This window comes from Abramis brama (genome assembly GCF_963993115.1).
Source record: "Abramis brama genome assembly, chromosome: 17".
Lineage (NCBI taxonomy): Eukaryota > Metazoa > Chordata > Actinopteri > Cypriniformes > Leuciscidae > Abramis > Abramis brama.
The window spans coordinates 10402573-10427597 of record NC_139979.1 but is presented as its reverse complement, the minus strand read 5'-3'; the positions used below and the strand labels follow the sequence as shown (position 1 = coordinate 10427597).

The 25025-nt window shown below is 37.9% G+C and overlaps 1 protein-coding gene across 4 annotated transcripts; it reads left to right on the top strand.

Annotated features, from left to right (window-relative positions):
- plekho1b (pleckstrin homology domain containing, family O member 1b) lies at positions 1–24638 on the top strand. 4 transcript variants are annotated; one of them, XR_014603147.1, is made up of 8 exons: positions 1–448; positions 1666–1812; positions 1967–2071; positions 12985–13125; positions 15626–15730; positions 19242–19343; positions 20082–21887; positions 22762–24638. XR_014603147.1 is itself a non-coding variant. In XM_084088267.1 (7 exons), exons 1-7 carry the CDS (start codon positions 422–424, stop codon positions 20763–20765), a joined length of 1311 nt encoding a protein of 436 aa, XP_083944393.1. In that variant the 5' UTR covers positions 1–421; the 3' UTR covers positions 20766–24638. The 4 variants fall into 4 exon arrangements, 2 of the variants coding, with proteins under 2 accessions (XP_083944393.1, XP_083944394.1); XR_014603146.1 differs by lacking the exon at positions 1967–2071; XM_084088267.1 differs by having other exon boundaries at positions 20082–24638.
- The last annotated feature ends 387 nt before the right edge of the window (positions 24639–25025 follow it).

Here is a 25025-nt window from a genome sequence, read left to right as displayed (position 1 = left end):
GTCGAGGACAAAGAGAGGGACCACACAGCCTCAAGTTCTCCAGCTCACTCACACAACTCTACGAAAGACACACATGACGGCAGGAGATCAACCCATACGAAACGATCATGATGTCGATGCCACCATCACAGACTTATATGCTGCTCTAGAAAGCACATTTCTCAGATCTGTCTTCGTGACCACTGAGAAAAAGCCATTGGATGATAATCTGCGCGGATCTGGAGGACACTGAATGGGAGTAAATAGACAAGAGGCGTAAGAAACAAACGGGGGAGCGACTCATTCAGCAGCGCCGTGCTTTTCTTTGAGTGTAACGTTTCGAGTCCACGCCAGGATTTTGTTTCGTTGCACACAGCACATTGTGCACGGAAGGATCTGGATTTAGCGGAGGGAGAGTCGGAAAGCTCCGTTTTATTGAGTCATGAAGAAGAACAGTTCAACAAAGCGGGTAAGACATCGAGTCCACTCTATTGTCAATGAGGAGCGCCGAGCCTTTGTGCACTAGTGTGAAACACTGCAGCACGAACACTTCAGTTTACTAAAACACAACGTTTAAAAACATTTTCCAACGTAGCACATGCATTATAATTGTTTTATTCTGGTTGTAAATTTTAAAGTCGACATGAAATTTTTCTGCACGCCCTTTTTGGAAGTTGTTGACCAGGCTTATAATAGTGAAAGGAGTAAGTTTTTTGTTTTAATTCTTCGGAATATATATATATATATATATATATATATATATATATATATATATATATATATATATATATATATTAACAAATCATCCATTCTAAAAACCCGAAGGAAAATTCCCAAGGGAAGCATGGCTTGAAAATGCTAATTCTCTTCTGGGTTTTAGATCTACAAACTGAACACTTAACATGCACTATTAATGAGTCGATTAAATTACTGTCCAAAACGACTAAAAAGCATAATAAATGGCGCCTCCAATATTTCCAGACTAGAATAGCAGGCAAAGAATGGGCATGTTTCATCTGAAGTAGCTACAGTGATCATACTATCCTTACTAATAATGAGATTAAAACATTTTAGGCTTAATATTAAGAAATGTGCATTGTGCGATAAAGAAGTACTCCAAATAAAGTTTAATTATAATATTTATATCAGTAAATATGTTAATGGATTTGTACTAAGTATGAAATAAATGTATTTTAAATACATACTGATAGCATACAGCTGAGGAGCATTTAAACATTTTTTAGAATAAAGGCATAACCAAATTATGGATGTTATGTTTGTTTGTGCACTCTCTGAGTTTAACACAACAGACAACAGCTTTTTCTTTCCATTATTTTGCATGATTTAATCTTATCATACTCAGTTCAGATGGCAAGATCCCAACTCAGGCAAAATATCGAGGAAACACTGGTGTGTGTATGTGCTTGTGCTGTGTGAGAAAAGCGAGTAAGCGTCAGGAGGAATGTGATATGATCTACATGACAAAGACATTGTCTTTAAGAAAGTATCCCCCTTGCTAGAGATTATGGCGGTCTCAAAAACTTGTGAACTGCCTTCCTAGACGGCATAATGTGCATCATAGATTTATGAAGGCCCAAAAATGCTTTGAAACAGACAATTAGACCATAACTCACTGGGAACCTTAAGTCTCACTGACATGCTTCTGTTTTCTCTCTGTAAACGCAGGGCCCTCAGGAAGCCAATCAACAGCCTGTGCAGCCTGACAAAACTGGCTGGATTCGCAAGTTCTGTGGCAAAGGAATTTTCAGGGAAATTTGGAAAAACAGATTTGTTTTACTGAAAGGAGACCAACTCTACATTTCTGAAAAAGAGGTAAGTTTTGGACGAAACCTTTTTCCTGTTCATGCTTTTCTCCACATCATCATCATTTGACTGATGAGATGCTACTTGTGTAACATTCTTACAATGATATTCAGTACTGCTTTCAGTAAAGTGTGTGTGAGAAAGTGTGTAAAATGTGTTCCAGTTGCTTGGAGGCATGGACGAGTTACATGACATGCCCTCATCCTCGAAAACCATGAACAAAACTACACAACGTAAAAGAAAATATGATCCAGACTACAATATAAGGGTATACTTCCAATGCAGATAAACATGGTTTGTACTGACCACAATGTATTAAAATTCAGGAGACAAGAAGAAACCCATCACTCAATGGCACACTCATGGTACACCATGGTAATAATAATAATAATAATAATAATACATGTTATTGTTTTCCGATTAATGATGAAAGTAGGCAGATTACATAACTTTGAGTTCATGTGTATAATGGGTCTGTGATCATTCATTTGTTTTTTCAACTAGAGAGTCAGGCTATTCAAATGCATGCATTTAATGTTAACAAATAATTTACAAATATCTAGTGTGATTCAAGTCAAACCGCATGAGGTCTTTAGCATAACATATGCAGAGGTAAAAAATCATATTGATTGCCCTGATTATAATGATGAATGTTCTGTTGATGGTATGTTGTGACGTACAGGAAGTTATTTGCCTCTAGTTCTATTTATGAAATCACATGAGTTCCTCTGGTTGTTCCTCTCATGAGCTGCACAGAAATAAAAAGATAGTTCAGTCAAAAATAAAAGGTTCTGTCATCATTTGCTCATGTCTTTCGAAACCCGTGTGGCTTTCTTTCTTCATTGGAAATGAGAAGTTTAGCAGAACGAAAGCTCCAAAAAGCACCATAAAAGATTATCAAATTAAAATCATTATATTTCACTGTATGAAAAGCAGCAGTTTGAACTTTCTACACTACAAACAAACTCCTTTTGTGTTCCACGGAAGGAAAAAGTCACACAGATTTGGAAAGACATGAGGGGGAGTAAATGATAGAACTGTGATTTTTGGGTGAACTATCCTTTAATATCCTGCTCTATTCAGGTCAATTGCAGACACTGTTCTGGAATTAGAGCTGTGATTGTGATGAAAGGCCAAGCATGACAATATAAACATGTTAACATTCAATTAGCAGACTGTCATTTCCCAAGTTCCATGCAACACAGACTGTCAGCATGTGCATGTTAGTGGTTTAACAAGTTCAGTAAGCATGAAGGAACAGGAAAATAAAGGCCCTTTATTCTGGAGCGAGGCTGATTTACTGCAGTGTGGGAGGACGAAGGGAAGGAAAGCAGGATTGAGGTTGAGTCATGGTCATGCAGAAGACTGTTTGCTGTGCTCAGCATCAGATCAAACAATGCCGAGGCAGCATATGGGCTGTGGCTCACAGCTCAGAGGGAGGATTGACCCTTTTAGTGCTTAACAGACTGAGGTTTCATCATGCTGTCGTCTAGATGTTTCTCTCCAGCTGTCTAGACAGACAACAGATTTTAATGATCTGATGTTGTTGTTTTTGGTATCGTGTTTCCTAAAAGATAAATGCCAAAATGATTCCCATATTTATATGGTAATCTGAATATTGAGCTTGAGCTCCCCCAAAAATGAAACCTTCATTTCATTCCAAAAGCATATGACTTTTTTCTTCTGCAGAACACAATAGGAGAATATTTGAAGAAATTGTAATGAATAGTTTCAATAACAATAGTTATGTCATGGCAACTCTCGGAGTGTTTGGCATGGTAATGGATGTGACATTGTTGATATGTTTGGTCTTGGTGGAATAGATCTGCTGCGTTGCTGCTGTTGGTCATTGCTGCTGCTGCAGAGCAAGTACAGGACTTGCTACTGCCAATACATGCATGACGCTGCTGTGAGCAAGTAAGACATTTTGCAACTCTGCGATATAACATACATGAATTACCCGTAGCAGATTACAGGTGGAGCTGGGGAAGGTGGAGGGTTTTTGGAAGCACACTGCAAACTGCTACAGCATATGTATTTGAAAGTTGATCAGCGAGCTCATTGTCTACTGATACAGCAGGAACCAATCAGCTGTGCCCTCTAGAGAATGATGTGATTGCTAGCAGGTTGAGTATCAGCATGCACCATCTAGAGTTTCATGATTGAACTTTGTATTTTGTCAGTGAATAGGACTTCAAAAGTACCAAAAAATATCAGAAAAGGATTAATTGTAAATTCATTTTCAAAAATGTATCATGGAAACTAGTTTTTGTCAAAATACCACAGTTAGCTACAACAAAGTTGTAGTAACTTAATACTACTTTCCTCAGCAAAAAATAAATTAAACTGACAGAAACAGTAACTTTAGAAACTATGGTTACCATCTTACATTTAGGGTACGTTTACACGACAACAATATGCTTAAAACAGAGACGTTTTTTTTTTAGTTTTCTGCATACAGCCAACACCTTGTCAAAACAATCCCCATTCACACGGATCCGCGAAAACGACTAAAAATGCTGTATTCTGCTGCCAGGCCATTAGATGCGATGAAACACTATAGACTGAATATGGAAAACGCATGTGCAAAACGTCTTTGTTTTCACAGATTTGCGTTTTTGTTGTTTACATGGAGACGTACAAAAACGTACACTTTGAATCCCGTTTTCAAACGTTTCAGGCACACAAAACGCTGTTGTCGTGTAAATGAACGGCCAAATGCATAAATTTTTTAAAACGCTGTTGTGTAAACAGTTTTTGGGATTTTATGATGAAAATGTCAGTGATACATGCCTATGCAAAACTAGCTGCCATGCTACTAGGGAGCTGTATTTTTTTTTACTGCATTGATGTGTGGTTGCTTGGAGGTTACATAAAGTCGCAATGAAACAAAAGTAGCGGCAGATCTTTTCTTCCATATTGTGACACATCCGAGTGAACAAACAATCAGAAAAAATATACGGCGGTACTTGGTTCTTTCGAATGACTTTCTTTAAGTTAAAATGACTTAAACATTCAAGTTAATTGTACTTAAAAATTCTTTACAAAAGGCAGCAACCTTTTTTTTTTTACAGTGTACCAGGTATAAATTTAAGTCAAATTGCTTTGAAAAGTATAAGCATACCTCTCCTCAATAAACTGCACAATTTGAGGTATCTGCAGAGTTAGAGGTTTTGTTGAAATCCCTAAACCTAGGTATGAGAAATTGTAATAGCAAGCACCGCTGGCCATTCATTGTATGGGATTCTGCTTAAATCAAATTGACATATTTCAGTCAGATGATAGTAAACTGAAGGGTGGCAGTAAGCTGAGAATGTGTCCTGCAAAACTCTCCCAGAACAGATGTCATGCGAGTGTTGTTTGGGGTCAGATTCCTGGGCGTCGATGTGGCAGATGTAGGGAGAGTGCACAGATACTAAGAGAGATTTGTCCCACTCACCCTGGACTGTCTTCACATTCACACACTTATCCTGGTACATTTCTCTCTCACGACAGCCAATCAACACAAACTCTGATTTTGCAGTTTAAACAAAGCCCAATTTCATGTCTCTGTAAAACTGTTTCTTCCGATTACCCTAAATGGCATCAACCAGAGCTTCCACACAAAAAAAGAAAAAGATAAGAGCTGCCTGTGTCTTCTGTTTGCCTACTCAAGCCCAAATAAGGAAGTTGTGATCTTTGACATATATTGTTCTTCTGCTTTTTGGAGTCACAAGTATAGATGATAGACGTGGGTATAATGGTCACAACCTATTCTGGATTTGACACTTCCTCTTTCACAAAGTTCTTTTCCCCTTTGCTTTCCTTAAAGCTACAATATGTAATTTTTTTCGTCGCTAGGGGTTGCTAACCTCTTACAATAACAAAGGCGTAGGTTGATGACGCATAAGCGGAATTATGGAACTTGTCGTCATGCTGATGGATCTAATAATGTTTATGGATGAGTGAATACATTGATGTTTTTAACATGACTGTGGTATGAAGCAGGGCGCGATTGCTAATGAGAGACATATATCAGCGCCACAAACGAGTCCCGCGGATATAAAGGAATAAGGACATTTCATTCTACCGAACTACCCCAAAGTGCAGAATTACTACTCACACAGGTCAGTTTATTAGACTAATTAAACTTGTGAGGTAACGCAGCGCTGTTTCACTTGGTCTACACTATCACACTAAACTGCATTTGAGTGTGTTGAAAGTTACAGTGTTATTCTACGTGTTAGTTTGTTGGCTGTATGAGACTAGCAGTAAGCTAGATCAACATTAGAATAACATACTGATCATATTCTAACATTTCATCATGTTGAGCTATATAACATTGATTAGTTTTATGTACATTTGCTCACGTCTAATAAAGTACATGCAAGAGCGGCGTCTCTGTCAAGTCGAAGTTTGTCGCGGATGTGGAGCTCTCGGCATCTCGAAAACGCCACGCCGATATTGGTCCTCGTTTTAGTTCTCCTTTTGTCCCAAAGTCTGCTTGCCATGGTCTATAATGTTTGAACGAAACAACAACAGCGTGCCGCTAGACATAACGCAGTTGTCCACGTCTGTCGCCATGGTTACTATGGCAGTACAAGCAGAAACCAGGGCTATCGTGGATATTACATCATTATAGGTGACAATGACCAGGGATGAACCATTATTTAAAATTGGAATTTCTCTGAAATTAAAAATCTTTGGGAACTTTTGGGATATTGTAAGTACACAACTGCAGGAAATATATCACACTGTGCAAGTGATTTTTGGATATTTTATTTCAAAAATCTTACATATTGTACCTTTAAAAGGCGCCACTGAAACTGCATTGAAATCATAGCCCTTCCATTTAGGTGATTCATAATCAGTATCCACCCTAAAAAGAAACAGATCATGTTATATTGCATTTACAGTTTGATTCAAGCACTTTACTTAATCAAATGCTTGAATTAGTTCATGCATCCCATTTATCTAAATTCAGTTTACTTGTCATATTTGTACATATGTATTGCTTTTCCTAATAAAGAGATCTGCAGATGGGCTGCATTATTCTAGCACTGTGAATTGATGTAAATAGAAAATGTCATGAAATGATGAGTTCATGCAGTGCAATAGTAAAAGTAACATGTTTGCAGATACATATGCCATACGTATGTAAATAATCAAGGAAAGATGTGTGAAGTTTTCCTTTTACAATTGCGGTCAGTCATCGTTCTCTAAGGTAATGGGGTGCAGTCGTTCAGCTACATTAACACAAGTGGAGTCGCAAATGAAATCGAAGGATGAATCATTTCACACGTCAGGGCCTGGCACGGCTCTGACTCACTTACTGGAAAGTGAGATCGCTGGAGGTTGTCATGCCCTGTATAGTCATCAAAGCATTTCTTCTCTGTCTGGTTTCTTTAGGTGGTTTCTTTAAGGGATCTTGGTCACATTGTGTTAGATGATTATCAATGCAATTGCAAGTTGTTCCAAAGATTTTGAATGGGTGTCAGGGAGAAATTCCTGTTGCAGGCTGGTTTTACCCTGGAACAACAGTGTGCTAAATAGCATCAGGACGTTCAAAATCAGAAGCTTGTTGGACTGAAATTATAAACTCTACAACAGTGGTTCTCAACTGATGGGTCATGACCAAGCGGCAACCTCCCTGTCTCTCTCTTGAAACCAACACGGAAGTGAATTAAATGGCAATTCATCAACTGGCCGCTTGAGGCTGGCTGCAAAAGTGATTCAAATCTGCATCTCCCCCATGTTAAAATACCCAACTTTACAGCAGAAAAAAAACATGTTTACAGCCTGGAGCAAAAAGTGACTTTGGTCTATAATGACAACTGTGAGGGGGGTGATTTTTTTTATAACTCATCCGTTTAAATTATATTAAGCCTTAAATTTCTTCATAATTAAGGGTGTGTCCACTTTTGAGTGACAGGTGGATTCCCGCTGCTGTGGTCATTAGTCATCATTAGCCGTTTGTCTGCTGTCTGTTAGCCGTCACGTTACCTCAGCTAATTGTCTGACTGTAAAAATAAATAAATTCGGGAGTGACACACTGCCGACGGCGACGGTCGGCTACGCCCACTTTAGGCTTTCTTAGTGTGAAGAACATTTGAATAATCTAAAGAACCCTTTTCCACTACAAAGAACCTTTTGTGCATTGGGAATGTTCCATGGATGTCAAAGGTTCTTCATGGAACCATCTATGCCAATAAAGAACCTTTATTTTTAAGAGCGTAAACAATTTTGGCAATTTTGTGCTGGGTCGCCAATTGTGAAGCAAAACCAGTTGAAAACAACTTTGCTAGAAGTCATAAAAAGTTTTGCAAAGTTTGTTTGCAGTTGCTGATGTCAACTTCCCCTTCTCTCACCTGACTGAGCCAACATGCTGGATTTAACCCTTTGAGATCTCTTCAGCAGCTTTTATATCATATAAAGCAGGATTGATTGTATCATTCACATAGTTCCACTTAAACACTTTGCAATGAATTTTTCATGTGTGGGCCGATGGGACACATTGCCAGGGAGTATTCATTTCAAATTCCTCTTCAGGGTATTTGGCTTCTCTTATACACCCTCTCAGCTGCAATGCTTTGTGACCCTAATGGACGTTTATGAAAGGTAAGACCGGTTAATAAAGAAAGTAAATGGCTAAATTCAATTCAGACAGTCCTTTGAATGACATGATATATGAGATGATGACTGTTTGTCCCTGAATTGTCCACCTGCCCTCAAATCGAAATGAAAGGACACCTGAAATGCTCCATAATACAGTTTATTTGTTGAATAACATGACTATGAATACACTTTGGAAACGATGCTGGTGAGCAAATGTTTCACATAACAAATAAACAGCAAACTTTAAAAAGATTTTTTCCAGGTTCGATACAAGTTAAGTTCTAACTTTCTGCCATGTTGGCGATAAACAGAAAATAATTTTGACTCATCCCTCAATCAAAAAAAGAAAACAAAAGTGATGGTAAATACTTTTATATTGTTAAAACATTTTATTTATTCTATTCCAACTTTCTGAAATCCTGAAAAAATGTATTACAGTTTGCACAAAAATATTAAGCAAGACAATTGTTGTCAACACTGATAATAACAAGAAATATTTCTTGAGCACCAAATCAGCATATTAAGAGTGATTTCTTGAGGATCATGTGAGTTATGGGTGCTGACCCCAAACTTTGGATTGGTAGTGTATGTATATTTTTTATTTTAAAATGGACAATAATGAAATTCTATGGTCAAAGGAGAATTTTATTTTAGTTTAAAAAATGTATTATATGAGATGTAAAGTTGTTAATCATCCTTTTTTTCTTGATATAATCAATTTCCTTCCTACATTGTTTTCATAAAATTTCTGTTTTCTCTCTGAAACACTTCTGAAACACTTCACTTCAACACCTATCAATGTAAACACGAATGCGTCAAAATGATTTTCTGTGGTATTCAACAGCGCGCCACAGATGTTGTTTGTATAGCTTACTTTTGAGCCCGGAACATTTCTCTAACATCACACACAACAAAAATATTGTTTACAGCTACAGCTTTAGTTACAGAGATTACAGAGAACATTTCAGACAGCCTGGCAAGACTACTACTTTTTCCTCCCTTCGTTCTGCCGATTTTCTCTAAGTGTTTTTTGGTTGTTTAGGATGCCATTTTTGGCCATTCACACTCTGTCTCCTCTGCAAAGGGATGCATCTTTTTAAAAAGTGTAATGCACACAGTATAGATGACGCTCTTTATTTACAGTTAAAATGGTCACTAATACAAAAATTGGCTTGCTGCTGGTGCATCTGCCAGTTCCTTTTTTAAAGTGGTGGTTTCAAATGCTATAAAGTCCAAATAGGGCATAAACAAGACATGGTGTTAGATTCATATACAATCACTCAATTAGACTCAGGAGAGATACGCCTACTCAGTTTAAAGGAGCAAAGAGCAAAACAACAAAAGTAGTATTGTAGTTCACATTCATTCAATGAATTTGACCAGTGAAGTTTTTTGTTTCAGTAGGATCTCAGATTACAGTCTTTTACTGAGCCAGATGTGTTGTCAGATAAATCAGGGTCATTTTACACACAATCTTTGTGAAATAAATGTCCTTTAATGTGGTATCACACTTTTTTTTTTTTACTCATATACACATATTTTCCACCTTTCTTCTATACCTCCTTTTAATTCACTATATAGTGCATCAGAAGTCACTACAGCAAACTGCAGAATGATCTTGAATCTAGTTGTATTTAAAAGTTTTCAATGTCCGGTATTGAGTGCAAATGTACTGTGCCCCGACTGTCCTCTCCTGGAAAAAAGGAATGGATCAGATTGCTAGTTAATTGCCGCCTTTGTACTGCTGGAACAGTAGATGTACTATTTGTACAGCCATTCCCTGTCGTGACACCCCATAGTGCACTGGGTGTGATGCCAATACTCTTAAGTACTGCACTGTAGAGCGGCTCTGTAGTACAGCACACTACCAGATGTGGCCTTGCGTGGACAGAGCTTTATTTGTCTTTAGAAGAGCACTAATGGAAATTGATTGTGACTTAATGAGATCGTTTGGCAGGTGATACCAAATCAGACCATGGTGTTCACTGTGAATCTGGGTTAAAAGGTTCTTCCACGCCTAATGATGTTTTCGAGCTACGTTTTGACGTCTGTCCCAGTTAAAAGTCAGATTGGTCATCCAGATGTCCTTAACTTTTGTGGCTGCACCAACTAGACCGAAACACTGAGCTCAATCATTGTATACTTTTAAAATGCTGTGCCATTTTGTAAAGTGACTTAAGCTGTAAATACTGTAGGGATTGACAATATAATCAGTACATTTTGAGTAATGATGCACCAAAATGACAATTCTTGTTTGAAACAAGACATCTGGACATCCTGTACAGAAACCAAAAGTAAAATAGTCATTTTAAATTTGCCTTTGTAAGCAAATAATATGTTTGAATGATTTATGGAAAGCACACCACTGCACATACAGAGACAGTATGTCACATCTAGGGGTGTGCCGGTTTCAGAATTGGTGATGACATCATCTATGGACGATGCAATGCTCTGCTGATGCGAGCCGCAAGAAAGCCTTTGTCTGTTCTAGAAAGGATGCAGCAAAGATATTTAATGCTAATGTATGAGGCATAGGCCTACGCTGAGTTTAATTCATTTACGATGAGATGCGCTCTAGTTCACAATGCGATGCAAGTGAACGCGGCGCACCGGCGCCTCCATGTCACGGTTATTATATTGTCTGCTATATTTGCTTTTTATTTATTAAATACATGTAATTGGTTGATGAAACATTTATTAAAATTAAGATACAATTTGTACAAAACGAAAATCGCTTTAAAGAAAGGCTTTTAACAATGCAATGCAAGTGAACGCAGCACGCTGGCGCCTCAATGTCACGGTTATTATATTGTCTGCTATATTTGCTTTTTATTTATTAAATACATGTAATTGGTTGATGAAACATTTATTAAAATTAATATACAATTTATACAAAACGAAATTCGCTTTAAAGAAAGGCTTTCTACAAAGAAAAACTTAATGAAGTGGTAAAAATCATGTCTGACGATTTACAAAACAAAACTTGCTTGGTACTTGGCAAAGAATCAAATACAGTTGGAAACGATGTAGACCAGGGGTTTTCAAAGTGGGGGCCGCAGCAAGTTGAAAAAAAAAAAAGTTAAAAAAAGTTAAAAAATAAATATTTGCTAATATGAGTATTGTTATGAAAAAACATTATAATAATTTGTTGCATAGCCTATCTGATATCTGATTGATTGGCTAGTGACAAGAATTGGCCGATTTTCACGTGATTTTCAGTCTGACATATGCCGATTCAAATGCACTCGGGCACCGCATGAATAACATCGCGCAACATCAACATCACACATGCACACAGAACGCACATGTAGGAAACCTTGTGAATTACGGCCGTTTCAGATCGCGAGCGGCGCGTGAGCAGCGCGAATTTTTTTCGGCGTGCATGTTCAGTGAGTGCATTCACACCGCGAGCTGGAGCAGCGCGTGAGCGTCAAGCAGGAGCGTCGCATGAGCAGCAGTGAAGCGGAGGGTTTCGACGCCGAGTCTATTTTTGTAGCGCTGCTCACGCTCAGTTAAAGTGAAAGCACACTTTTGATGGACAAAATAAATATGATTTCACTCAAAAAAATGCACATAATTTGCATGTATAGTGTGTTTTAACAAGGAGTAGGCTATGTCAGAAAAGAAAATGAAGACAAAAATATTTATAGAGTATCCATTTAAACTTGTTTTTATTAACCAGTTTGGGTAAAAGTGGTGTTTTATTTTATATATATATATATATATATATATATATATATATATATATATATATATATATATATATATATATATAAAATAAATATTTGTGTGTGCTGTAAAGTGGTTAGAAAAAATGAAATCAGAATCGGCTTAAATCTGTATCGGCAGGTCAAACTCAATGAAAAATCGCAATCTGCCTTGAAAATTGTAATCGGTGCATCTCATCTTTCTGATTGGCTGGTATCAAACACCATCACATAATCTGATGTTCACCTAGATGTTTTATTTATTTATTTCTACATGTGCCGTGCCGTAGTATTGTCGATGGGTTCAATACGGGGGGCCTTGGCCAGAACCTAGTGGTATTTGGGGGGCCTTGGCATGGAAAAGTTTGGGAACCCCTGACGTAGACCATTAATGACACAGACTGTTAACAATTGTTTTTAATTAGTATTTAAACATTCTCTATGATAAAAAATGTTTGTAAAAAATATTTTAATAACACGGTTTTGGTGGTTATAGAGATCTAATGACGGTGTTCAACTATAACCGTCGGTCTCACGGTTATATACTAACCGTCACACCCCTAGTCACATCAACTGTAAGCGCAACCTTTGTCAATTTATCATCCATTCATAATTATGAAATGTACTGAAACTTTTTATATATATATATATATATATATATATATATATATGTATAATTAACAATAATGTTTTTAGACATTACTAAAATAGCTATTATAATGATGGTTCTTCTGAAAAAAATAAAATAAAAGTAATAATAATAATAAAAAAAATCACCCTTTTAATTTATTTACGAACAAATACTTAAATATTGAGATATTTGTATTGAATATATATTTAAAGCACAATATTGACACCAAATCTGTACTTTATCCCACAGGTCAAAGATGAGAAGAAAATCCAGGAGGTGGTGGATCTCACCGACTACGAGAGGTCTGAGGAACTTCGCAAGGCCAAAAGCAGGAGCAAAAAGAACCACAGCAAGTTCACGCTTCTGCGTTCACGGCAGCCAGGCAACACGGTCAGTCACTACAGGAAGTTGGGTTTGTCAGTAGAGGATAATAGCTAAAGGGTTTAGCCCAGTCAGGGCTGGTTTATTAGTCAGTTTGCAGTCATGAAAAGCAATCATATGTTGCACAACTCAGATATGTGTCTCTACATTCAGACAAATGAGCAAAAGGAGAATAACAGAGACTAAAATAGGTGCTCTTAACTGGTTATTCAGCCATACAGACAGTATTCAAACTGCTTCTGTAATCTATTATATGAATAGGACAATTCAAGAGACAATCCTGTTTCTAAATGCGGTTAGAACACTGACTTTTGTTAATGCAGCCATTCAGACTCGAGTCTAAGACATGTCGATGTTAGTCTAAGAAAATATTAGACAATAAATCATACTCCAGCATGTTAGTCTCCCAGCACAAACTTGGCCCGACCTCTGTAGTCATCCAATCCTGTGTAATTGGCTTTCAGTAAGAACGGCTCAGCTTATTGCTTTCACTAGCAAACCACAGGCCACCACAAATATCCTTTATCCTTTAGACCAACACAAATAGTACATCTTACCAATTGAGTTAAAGCTCCAAGTTTCTTAAAGGTAAAGTGTGTCTATCCATCCATCCATCCATCCATCCATCCATCCATCCATCCATCCATCGATATCCATCCACCTACCCATCCATCCATCCATCCCTCCCTCCCTCCCACCCATCCATCCATCCATCCATCCATCCATCCATCCATCCATCCCTTTATCCCTTTATCCCTTTATATTTTAATTTAACCTCATCTGAAATATTTTATCAGTAAAAGGAAGTTTCCTTTTAGAAGTCTGCTTTAGTTATTGATTGTTGATTTTTTTTCTGCCAGTCTAGACTCTGCTGCACATTTGCAGGATTTCTGACAGCTAGGAGAAACAGACTGTAAGGGGTTACGTCTGACCAATCCTTTAAAATCCAGCACCGAGACAAGGGGTTAATCCCTAGGAAAAAACATGGAGGGTCTTAGGAAAATCCAGCAGCACCCAACCTCCAAAACACACCCCTTCACACACAGAAACACACCACTACATGGTTAATAAGTCCTTCTGCCCCACATACAACAGCTGTTCCATATGCAGCTCAACAGGGGAGACACCCTACTACATGACCTCATGAAAATCATCATCTTTCTGCTTTTTTCTCTCGCCTGCCTCTTTTTTTGCACCCTTAAAAACTTGCTTCCACAAGTAAGATTCAGCACCTAATTTTAATTATTACCAAATAATTCAAAGGCCTTACAGGAACAGTATTCTTTGTGCACTTTTGTAGTATAATGCACATTGCAGCATTATATTATATATAGCTAGTCTTAGTTACAATTATTTAAAATGACATTTTTGCACCCTCCCTGACACCAAGCTGAATTAACCAAGCTGTTTTTGCTGCTGTAAGCATTCACCTAGCAACCATCCAAAACACCCATGAAACCACTTAACAACAGACTACAATATTCTGAACACCTTAAAAATCACATAATAATGCCTGAGCAACCAACCATCTGCAGACCGACAGCAAGTTTTGCACTGGAAAAGTACAACCAATGTAAACAAATGTTGATTATTTTATCTCAAATAATTTATGTTTTTAAAAGAAGTCTCTGTAACACTTTAATTTGATGGTCCCCTTTAGACATTCTGTTGACTATAAGTAATGTTTATTCAGTTCATTAAAGTATTACAGTAGTTATTGTATATGTATATTAGTTATTATATCTGCTAACACTTAATGTTCTGCTCCACCAACATACACTGACTGTAAGTAACTTTGCAGGTCAACTTGTTCTACTAACCTGAACCCCTTAATCTACTCACCTTAACCCTAACAGTCTATTAATACTGAACTAAAACTCTAATGAGAGTTAGTTGACATGTAGGTGCAGTGTTACTTCTTATAGTCAACAGAATGTCTAAAGGGGATCATCAAAATAAAGTGTAACAGAAGTCTCTTATGCTCACTAAGGCTGCACTAATTTATTTATTTTATTTTTATCAGCGATGATTTCAAATGATATGTCTTTTTTAATTGTCAAAGTGTTGTGTCAACAACAGTACAAATACGTAGCATTGGGTGCATAGCAGAGTCTTATCTACACAGCTGCAGCATCAACAGAAGGGCCGCCTGTCTGTCACGGCTCCAGCAGACTGTGTTGGGAAGACTTTCAGTGTTGTTGCCTAATATGGTGGTTTCTGCCTCACACTGTTGCTGCATCAGCTGTCTATAGACAGAGCCATATGGCTGTACCTGCTCATTTATGCTTGGCTCACTACATGTTTGTGTCCACCTAGCACAAGACTGAAGAAATTTTCACCATGTTTGTAGGCGTAAAAATGAAAAGCCAGCAGGGTTCAGGGCAACACTGGTCATACATCAAACTGTACAGTTACTCTATAAACTGCACTGGCCTTTATGTTTGTATTTGGATAAATGATCTTCTCAAAAAAGACATGTTTTAAAGTATTTTTCATCCTCAAAATGCAGGTTCCAAATCTGGTGTTTTTGGCCGTCAGTCCAGAAGAGAAGGAGTCATGGATCAATGCTTTAAATGCAGCGATCACCAGGGCCAAGAATCGCATATTGGATGAGGTAAGCTAGACATTCTTATGTCTTTGCATATAACAGTGCTGCTTGTTTAAAAAAAACCCGCCAGCGTTAAAAAAAAAAAAAGCTGATTTTTGATCATTTTCACAAAACTTTCATGGCCCCCACAATATTTTGTTGAATCAAGTTCTTAGCATGCAATTTAATCAAAATACTTTTATTCTAGCTTCATGTATTCTTTAATAATCAACAGTTGAATGCATGTTTCATAAAAAAAAAAAAAACTGAGAAAAATCAAATTTTTTCAAAGACTACAGCATTCATAAACAATGCTTTTATCGTTTGTTTCTGCTTCTTTTTCAAATGTGTTTTGAAAGAAAATCCCATCAATGGCAGGAAAAGAGTTAAGCATTTTCAACCAGAGCGAAAGTTAGTAATGCACCGACCATATGACAGCATACTTCCATTAGTTATGTTTCTTGACGTAGGATTAAGGATGTGAACTAGCCCCTAAACACAAAGTAATAAATTCGTCCAACATCGTTTGTGCTACAGATATCAATGACAGAAGAAAAGTGTGCTAGACTTAGGCTGTGTCCGAAATCGCCCCCTATACCCTTAAATAGGGCACTATTTGAGGGGACAGCCATTTGTAGTGGTGTCCGAAACCATAGTGGACGATACTGAGTGTACTCATTCAATCCCACAATACACCGCAATAACGAGTGTACAACTGATGTATGCTCAATGGCTAGATAGTACTCATAATGCAGTGTAAGAGTCGCGCGTCAAATTAATTTCCACGTCTAATTAGAAGATGGTACCGCAGCTGAATCATCCATCCATTTTCCAAACCACTGGTCCAATGTGGTTATCATCCAATGTGGTTAGCATTATCATACAGGTATTAATTCCTTTTTAATTGATTATTAGATTGTTTAACTACGGTTTATGTTTGCTAGTTTGCATAGAGTTCAAGATAAATCTTTTCATTACTAATGGAGCTGCCAGTTTGCAATGGAGCTGCCAGTTTGCTACGTTTTAATAGATTATTAAGCAGCATGCTTCCGCCACACTCAGTGCATGTCCGAATTCACTCACTCGTTTTCATTCACTCCCTCAGTGGACTAAATTAGGGGAGAAATTTAGGGAATAATAGTGAATGAGGATATAGGGGACGATTTCGAACACAGCATTAGTTTTTCAAGAAGTTGATTGACAATAGGGATGGGAATATCATAAAGTATGCATTCATCTAGCAACCACTCAAAACACCCTATAGCAATCACATAACAATGTGCTAATAACATTATGAACACCTTTGTAAATGCATAGCAATGCTCAGGCAACTACTGACAACACCCCAGAATGGTGGTTGCAAGGACTTTTTTTACTTGGGTCAGTGAGCATTCACCTAGCAACCACCCAAAACACCCTAGCAACCAAACAGCAACCCAAATAATGCCAGGCAACCATCCACAACACTCTAGCAGTGATTTATATAGGCAAGCACCGCTCTATATTTTCTTAAAAAAATTATAAAAACTGAATACAGATTGTTATTCGCAGGTCCTTGGAGAAGCCACTTTAATAAAACTTTTACATCGCAAAGTTTCCTGCCCTCTCATTCCCTGATCTTTTCACAGTTTGTTTGCGAAAGGGATTTGCTCAATTTAAAAGCGGGTCTATAATCACGCTCGACACACAGTGGGAGAAAATGAATCACTCTACCAAAAATAGACGGCAGTCACGACTTTCAGCGTTAAAGAAGCCATATCAGAGCTTATCTGCACCTTCAGCTTCCGCTAATGAACGAGATTTAATCTGGCCTAACCATGCATGCTGCCTGCTTTTTCCAGATCAACACTTGACATGTCATGGGGACCAGGTCATTGCTTAGGACCATAAACATACACACAGGCAGAGGATGCCTGACTGTGACACAGTCAATGTTCTAGTCTAGAGATTCATTTAAATAAATCAGAGAGAGCAGAGCGTGTGCTTTCCCTTTCACATGCGACTGTGGTGTGATTCATACCCTACATCTAGTTGAGTTAAACAGGCAAGGTCTCCCATACCACTCAACAGGAGAGGAAACAGACTGAGTCAGCACACGATAACAGCCGGTTATGTTGAGAGTGCTCCTGTTGAACCTTACTCATAACTAGACTGTTCTTATAGCCATTCAATGCCAGTTTAAAATGACAGAATGGTACTGTATCACATTGTTCTTTTTACGGTTGTCAGTCACGATACCAACATAAATCAATTAAAGGGATAGTTTACCCAAAAATGAAAATTATGTCATTAATTACTCACCCACGTCATTCCAAACCAGTTTCATCTTCGTTAATTTCATCTTCGAAACACAAATGAAGATCTTTTTGATGAAATCTAAGTTCATAAAGAGATCGTAAAACTAATCCATATGAATCTAGCGGTTTGTCCAAATTTTCTAAAGAGACTCGTTCACTTTATATAATGAACAGATTCAATTTAGGATCAGCGAACATAAATAGAAGCTCAAACGAAACTGCTTGATGCACAAGCACAAATTTGGTATTTGCAGAAGCTCAAACGATCGAAAATTAGACTAAACGCTCAATTGATACCGATTAGCTTTACGATCTCTTCATGAATTTATGAAGCATCAATGTGGTAGTTGCATATCTGTCAACAGAGTGACAGAAAAGTCTCAGATTTCATGAAAAATATCTTGATTTGTGATGATTTCACTTATAATGTCAACAGGCACACATCGATTATTTGTGGTCGTGGAACATCACAACATCAGACATATTCTTTTTCTGATCTGGATGGTTTGGTTTTTCTAATTTCAGTAAATAAATGCACTGCTTATCCGTTGCCAAGCACTGCTGCAAGCTGCAAGTGTGGGAAATGTGTAGGCAGGTTTAGTGCCTACTAGACAATGAGAATATGCTTTAACTAGCCACAAACATCACCATGCACAAATATATACTAGATTTTATATATTCCTGAATCCTGAGCTTAACTTTGCGAAACTCACCACCAGAAGTAGGGTAGGGGTTGGGTGCATGAAGCAGGCACCATGCACCATGCCCTAAGAAACAAAGGTAATCTTCTAAACAAATATTTTGTTTCGTTGTGCACTACCCTTTCATTGTGTTCCATAAATCCTGACCAAACACAGTGAGATTAGACATACACTCCATTGGCCAACAAACACAAGCCATCTCAGAACACAAAGTCCTGGTTGTTAACATTTACAGCTTAAGCTTTCTCGTAAACAACAGACTTGTGTTGACACGTTTGATGCATGTTGTTATTTTTCAGTGTAACAAATTCTCAGATTATTCCCTCTAGCTTGGACAAGCATTTTGCCCAGAACTCAAACATTCATCCACTCTTCCCAAGTGGTCATGTATCATTATTTGTACATCACAAACAAATAATAAACAGACATAATTCTGCTCCTCCTGCAGGCTGGTATGAAATATGTAGCTGCTGATAGTTTCCATGTGACTGATTTATTCAGTTGGGCTTTATTCCAGTGCTTTTTGTCTGACCCCTTTAGGTGACGGTGGAAGAGGACAGCTTGTTGGCCCATCCGACGCGTGACAGAGCTAAGATACCTCACACACGCCGTCTGCCCACCCGCGGGCACCTCATGGCTGTGGTAAGCAGTCCGTTCACTTTGAATGTCACCTCATTAAAACATGAACAGCCTGCTGGGAAAAGGCTATAATGATCCATAATAGTATGTACCTTTTTTTTTTTTCAGTGATGAAATACTTTCTACTTTATGCTATCAGTTTCTAAGACAATTTAGGGCCCAACTGTACAGATTTTTTTCTGCTTTCCAGGTCAGGCCAGTGGTTCAGATTTCTACTTGCCCTGCCAACATTTTCACTAGCCCCAATACAATTTAAAAAAAAAATTGTTTTATTCAAAATGCTTATATTTTACATTTATTATAATAATATATATTATAAAATATAGATTTTTTTTTTCATCAAATGTTAAACTTTCTTTACAAAGAAAACTGGCAATAATAGCTGAGAATTATACATAAATTATAATTACTTTTGCTGCAAAACAATGCATATATAGTAAAGGATTAATAATCGTTTTGTAATTTTAAACCCATTTTTACTGATGTAACCAAGACAATACAATATTACAATACATAGTGGAATTTTTGATATATACATCATCTGTGTCAGTCAGATTAATAATTTTACATCTTCTTGTTGAGCCCTGCTATTTAAAAAAGGTAAACTCTGAGAACATAAGCAGCGTGAAGTACTTCATCTTAAAATTTAATTTCAAATGCCATCACAATGAATGAAGCGGTAACATTTTTGCATTTAACCTACAGAAAGACTTTTGTCTAAAATCTCCCCACCCTTTTCAGGCTTCTACCACAAACTCGGATGGCATGCTGACACTTGACCTCATCCAGGAAGAAGACGTCCTTGCAGAGCAGGGTCAGGACTCTCATGAGGATACCCTCGATAAAGCCGCTTCTCAGCACACCCTAGATTCCCAGCGCTCCAACCCAGACACCTTGAAGCTCTCAACATGTAACGAGACCCCCGGAAAGTCCCAAAGTCTGCCGCGGAAAAGCGAGAGCGCCTTTGACTGGTCGGAAAACCACCGGACGCCGCAACTCCGCAAAAAAACGCCTACATCCGAGAAGAACCGCTGTGCTTCCATGGACGAGATCCTCACGCACTGCGAGACGCGGGCCCTTCCACACTGCTCGACTTCAGCGCCAGTGCAGCCCATCAGCCAGCTCCAGGACCTCATCACCCAGAAGCTGGAGAGAACTCAAGAACTGCTGACAGAGGTGCGGGCACAGGGCAAGGGGAAGGGATCGCCGGCTGGAAAGAGCTCCAGCCCAGAGGTTCAACGGATAGAGGCAGAGCGGCTTCTGGAGGAAGCAGCGTCCACTTGGGGTCAGGCTCGTGACGTACTGGAAGAAGTGAAAGAACTCAGAGCTTTATACAAGCAGCTTGACTCCGCCCCACTCAGTCCTTCACAGAACGGCAAACTAAACAGCCCTCAACAAGCAAACCATCGGAAAAGCATGATGTGAGGACACAGAAAGTCCTCTAAAGGTTTAATGGCGTCGTTTTTCAATGGACTCTTCCTGTTGACTGCTTTAGTATCGCTGGAATCAAATAACATGAGCTATACGTGTATGTATGAATCGTTAAAGAGCTTCCACTCCCTAATATCAGCGTCAGAACAAAAGTACGAGGGACCGGTGGTTTTACCAAACACAAGCTGTTGCACTATACCCTGCAGTATCATTCTTCACAGTGATGTCAACAGGGATAGTAAAACCACGGAGTCACCAAGCGGTCTCGAGACAGGGTGAAGAAGCACCAGATGGCGGTGATGTTGTTGTCATCACTAGCCCATCACAATGTGAATGTTACACTGGAGGAGCTTTGTTTCAAAATGGTCAAAGACCACCAGGTCTATTTTACTCCCTGGGTCATTTTTGTACGTAATAATAATAATAATAATAATAATTCCCAGCATACTTGCTCTGCTGTTAACACAAACCATTGCTTATAATAAGATGCAATCAGGGTGCAGCCAAAGGCGATTGGCGGAAAGCTCACGGATAGTGGAACATGTGCTCTGTCCGGCGGTGCTCTGTATCCCATCAGATGGGCTCCAATTGTGATCAAAGCCATGAACATGAACACAGATGACGTCTGGTGCCAGAGTTGCTGCGGAAAGTGGAGGAAGAAACAGCTGCCATTAAAGACGAGACTCCATGCAGTAAAGGAAACGATTAATAATAATTACACATTTGCACTATGGAGAATGCTGTAAAACGAGAGTGACACTGGCAAGCTATCTTTTCAAACCTAAGAGGCAGAACAGACAATCTACTGTAGGCAGGGAAATATGGGTCGTGTAGCTCCAAGTCTTTACACCTAAGTGGTATTTCCGAAAATGTTGGTATCTTTCAAAATCAAAAGCTGCCTTAGCGTATTTTCATAAGGGCACATGCAAACTGCATTTCAAAGACTCTGAACGCTTGTATATTCTAATTTTTGAAAAGTTCGCCAACAAGTTGCCTGCACCTCAAGAGAAGCTTTTGAAGCATGATTTTATTTTGCTTTGCTTTGATTTTTGTCTTTGGGGAACTATGCAAGGTTGCATGGGTGAATCTCACGAAACCAGTCAAGAACATGAACGCGTCACATTTCTCTCCAAAATTTCTTTGAAAGAAACAAGAAATGATATTATGCTTAAAGGAAAATTAAGCTTATTTTTTGTATTGTTTCTTTATTTTTATGCCAATTAATCATTCCCCCCAATATGTGCGCATATCCCCACCCAATTCTCATTACCGTAATGCAACAAATTGTCAAGTAAGTACGACTGAGCTTCCTTTTGCCATATTTGAGTGCTCTATGCATGTTGACTGATCAATGTTTATATGTGAATAAAAGCCTAAATTAAATCTGTTCATCATATAAAGCGATCGAGTCTCTTTAGAAGACTTGGATTAAACCGCTCAAATCATATGGATTTCTTTTACAATTTCTTTATGAGCAATTTGAACCATCAAGAGTTTTGGGTGAATAGACTTTCAATGGAGGGACAGAAAACTTTCAGATTTCATTAAAAATCTCTTAATTTGTGACCCTGGATCACAAAACCAGTCTTATGTTGCACAGGTATATTTGTGGCAATAGCCAACAAAACATTGTATGGGTCAAAATTATAGATTTTTCTTTTATGCCAAAAATCATTAAGATATTAAGTAAAGATCATGTTCCATGAAGATACTTTGTAAATTTCCCACCTTAAATATATAAAAGATTAATTTTTGTGAATGGATGCAGCACTATCGCCAATAGAAATGGACAACTTTAAAGGCGATTTTCTCAATATTTCGATTTTTCTGTACCCTCAGATTCCAGATTTTCAAATAGTTGTATCTCGGTCAAATATTGTCCTGTCCTAACACACCATACATCAATGGAAAGATTATGTATTCAGCTTTCAGATGATGTATAAATCTCAATTTTAAAAAAATTACCCATAAGACTGGTTTTGTGGTCCAGGGTCACATTTGTGTTCCGAAGATGAATGAAAGTGTTGACAACATGAGGGTGTGTAATTAATGACACAATTATAATTTTTGGGTGAACTATCCCTTCAAACATTATAATGCATCCATTTATGCAGATAAAAAAAAAGTTGAATTTTATTGTTATTCAATAAAAAAAATTGAAAACATTTTGTTGGAAAATGTTCATAACTGGCATGAAGACAAAAAGTCATTAAAAAATAATGGTCTGTAAAAAAAAGACCTTTTTTTTCTTTTTTCTCTCTTAATTTTGGCTTAAAATGTGACTTGGGTTTGTTTCATGAGATTCCCCTACATATAAGCTTGAAATAATCCACTGGTATCAGGATTCACTGGCAGTGTGCAGTACGGTATTGCGTTAAACGACCAAAGGGTATGTCTTGCCAGTATAAAACACCTTGTTTTACAGTTAGTAGCTAAATAAATGTGTTTGCACAATTCTATGGGTACAGGTCAACCTGTTCTGTTACGAAGACTTGATTATAAACAGTGTTATATTTTTTTGTACATTTTATTGTAAAGTGCTTTTTTGTAGAGAAAGACTTCGAGGAGAGTTTTTGCTTTTAAAACGCTTCATTTAAAAAAAAAAACACTTCCCTGGAAACGCAACTCGACCGGACATTCCTCGCTTCTGGAATCTTGTCAGAAAAAAACTAAAAAACAACAACTGTAAATCTCCATTTCCAAAGGTAATAAAGCACAAAGCCTATGGCAGTCCTTAGCTTTTTTTAAAAGTACAGGTGAATGACTCAACGGTTTTATTCACCACCCCTCACATTTTAAGTTCTATTCTATCATATTATCGCCACACAGATGCCAAAGGTTTTCTGTACCTCATACATTCGTATCTCAAACAGAGCTATGTTGAGTGATCTTTTCAGGTTTAATCAGATGAACTGGTTTTGTTTGGTCAGCTGGCTGTGTTATGATCTGATTTTTCTGACAGTGCCAGCGGAAGGTGAATCTAATTAACAGAGCATCTGTCAGGTATCTGTCAGGTCATCTGATCAGCAGGGCTCATATTAGATTACATCAAAACCAATCCTGACATCTTTCCTATATCCCATAGATCCTATTGCAAAGGATAACAGAAACCCAGCCAAATTGCTCCTGTACTTTGATAGATACATTAAATTTCTCATTTATGACACGTTTACTTTATGTTGACATCATAAACCATGTGACTGCCTAGAGCTGATGTTTTCTTCATGCTTTTTTGAACTATTTATGTATGCCATAACATTGTTCATCTGCTGTCTCTATTTTTCTGAACTTCTGCAGACCTTTGATAAAATGTGAATGTGAATGAAGAGGAAAACCTCTCATTTGGTTCTTGACTGTGTTATTGTGGTCAGACTAGTAATTTTGCATAGGGATGTTGAATTTGTGTAAGCTGGTGCGTCAGTGCTAGACTGCCACTGGAAAAAAGACTTATGCAATCAGAAAGGAACGGACAATCGATTTTACCTACTTCAAATGACAGACTCTGGCTATTTTAAGGTTTGAAATGCACATTTATACAGAAGAAAATCTGAATGTTTTTGGAATTTTTCAATTCCATCATCCTCACAAACACACAATATCTCAGATGGACAATTCATTACAAGCTGCTGGTAAACAACTTAGATACTCAATTGTCTTTTCTGCTCTAGCTAATCACATTTATATGGAAAACTGTAAATCTCTGTGTACATTATTTCACATTTCTGTAGCTAATTGTAAATGGGGGTCAGCTTGCAGTGTGAAGAGAGAGCAGAACCCTGTGGGTGTTTGTAAGCTCAGGACCGGCGAATCTCTGATGTACTTGAGACACAACCACTTGTGCAATTAAAGTGATCCTCATGTAACGTCCCTGAATTCTGAGTGTTCATATCATAACAAAATTTGGATTTCGTTTTCATTTTAATTTAGTTTTTCCAGGTTGCGTCCATTGCTGGACGGCTGAGAAGAGTCTGTTGTCATTATACAGTACGAGAGCGGCCTCTAGAGACGAAATAAAAACTATCACTGACGCCTCGTGGAGTTTGTTTTGACACATGAGACTAGTGACACGAGTAAGCAAATTGTATCCTCGCTCATGTAGCCGACAGAAACATAAAACACATACACTACACATAGGTACATTTCAATGCTGTGGCCTTTGTGTAGATATTTAAAGATGGCTCTCTTTAAGCATGACTTTTTGGATTTATATGAAATGGTAACACTTTACAATGAGAGTCCATTTGCAACATTAAC

What these genes read in the sequence shown, in the direction of transcription:
- plekho1b (XM_084088267.1), top strand. Translation starts at nt 422, where the DNA reads ATGAAGAAGAACAGTTCAACAAAGCGG. An exon ending in AGAACAGTTCAACAAAGCGG is followed by an intron (nt 449 to 1,665) that starts GTAAGACATCGA and finishes CTGTAAACGCAG; the next exon opens with GGCCCTCAGGAAGCCAATCA. An exon ending in TCTACATTTCTGAAAAAGAG is followed by an intron (nt 1,813 to 1,966) that starts GTAAGTTTTGGA and finishes AATGTGTTCCAG; the next exon opens with TTGCTTGGAGGCATGGACGA.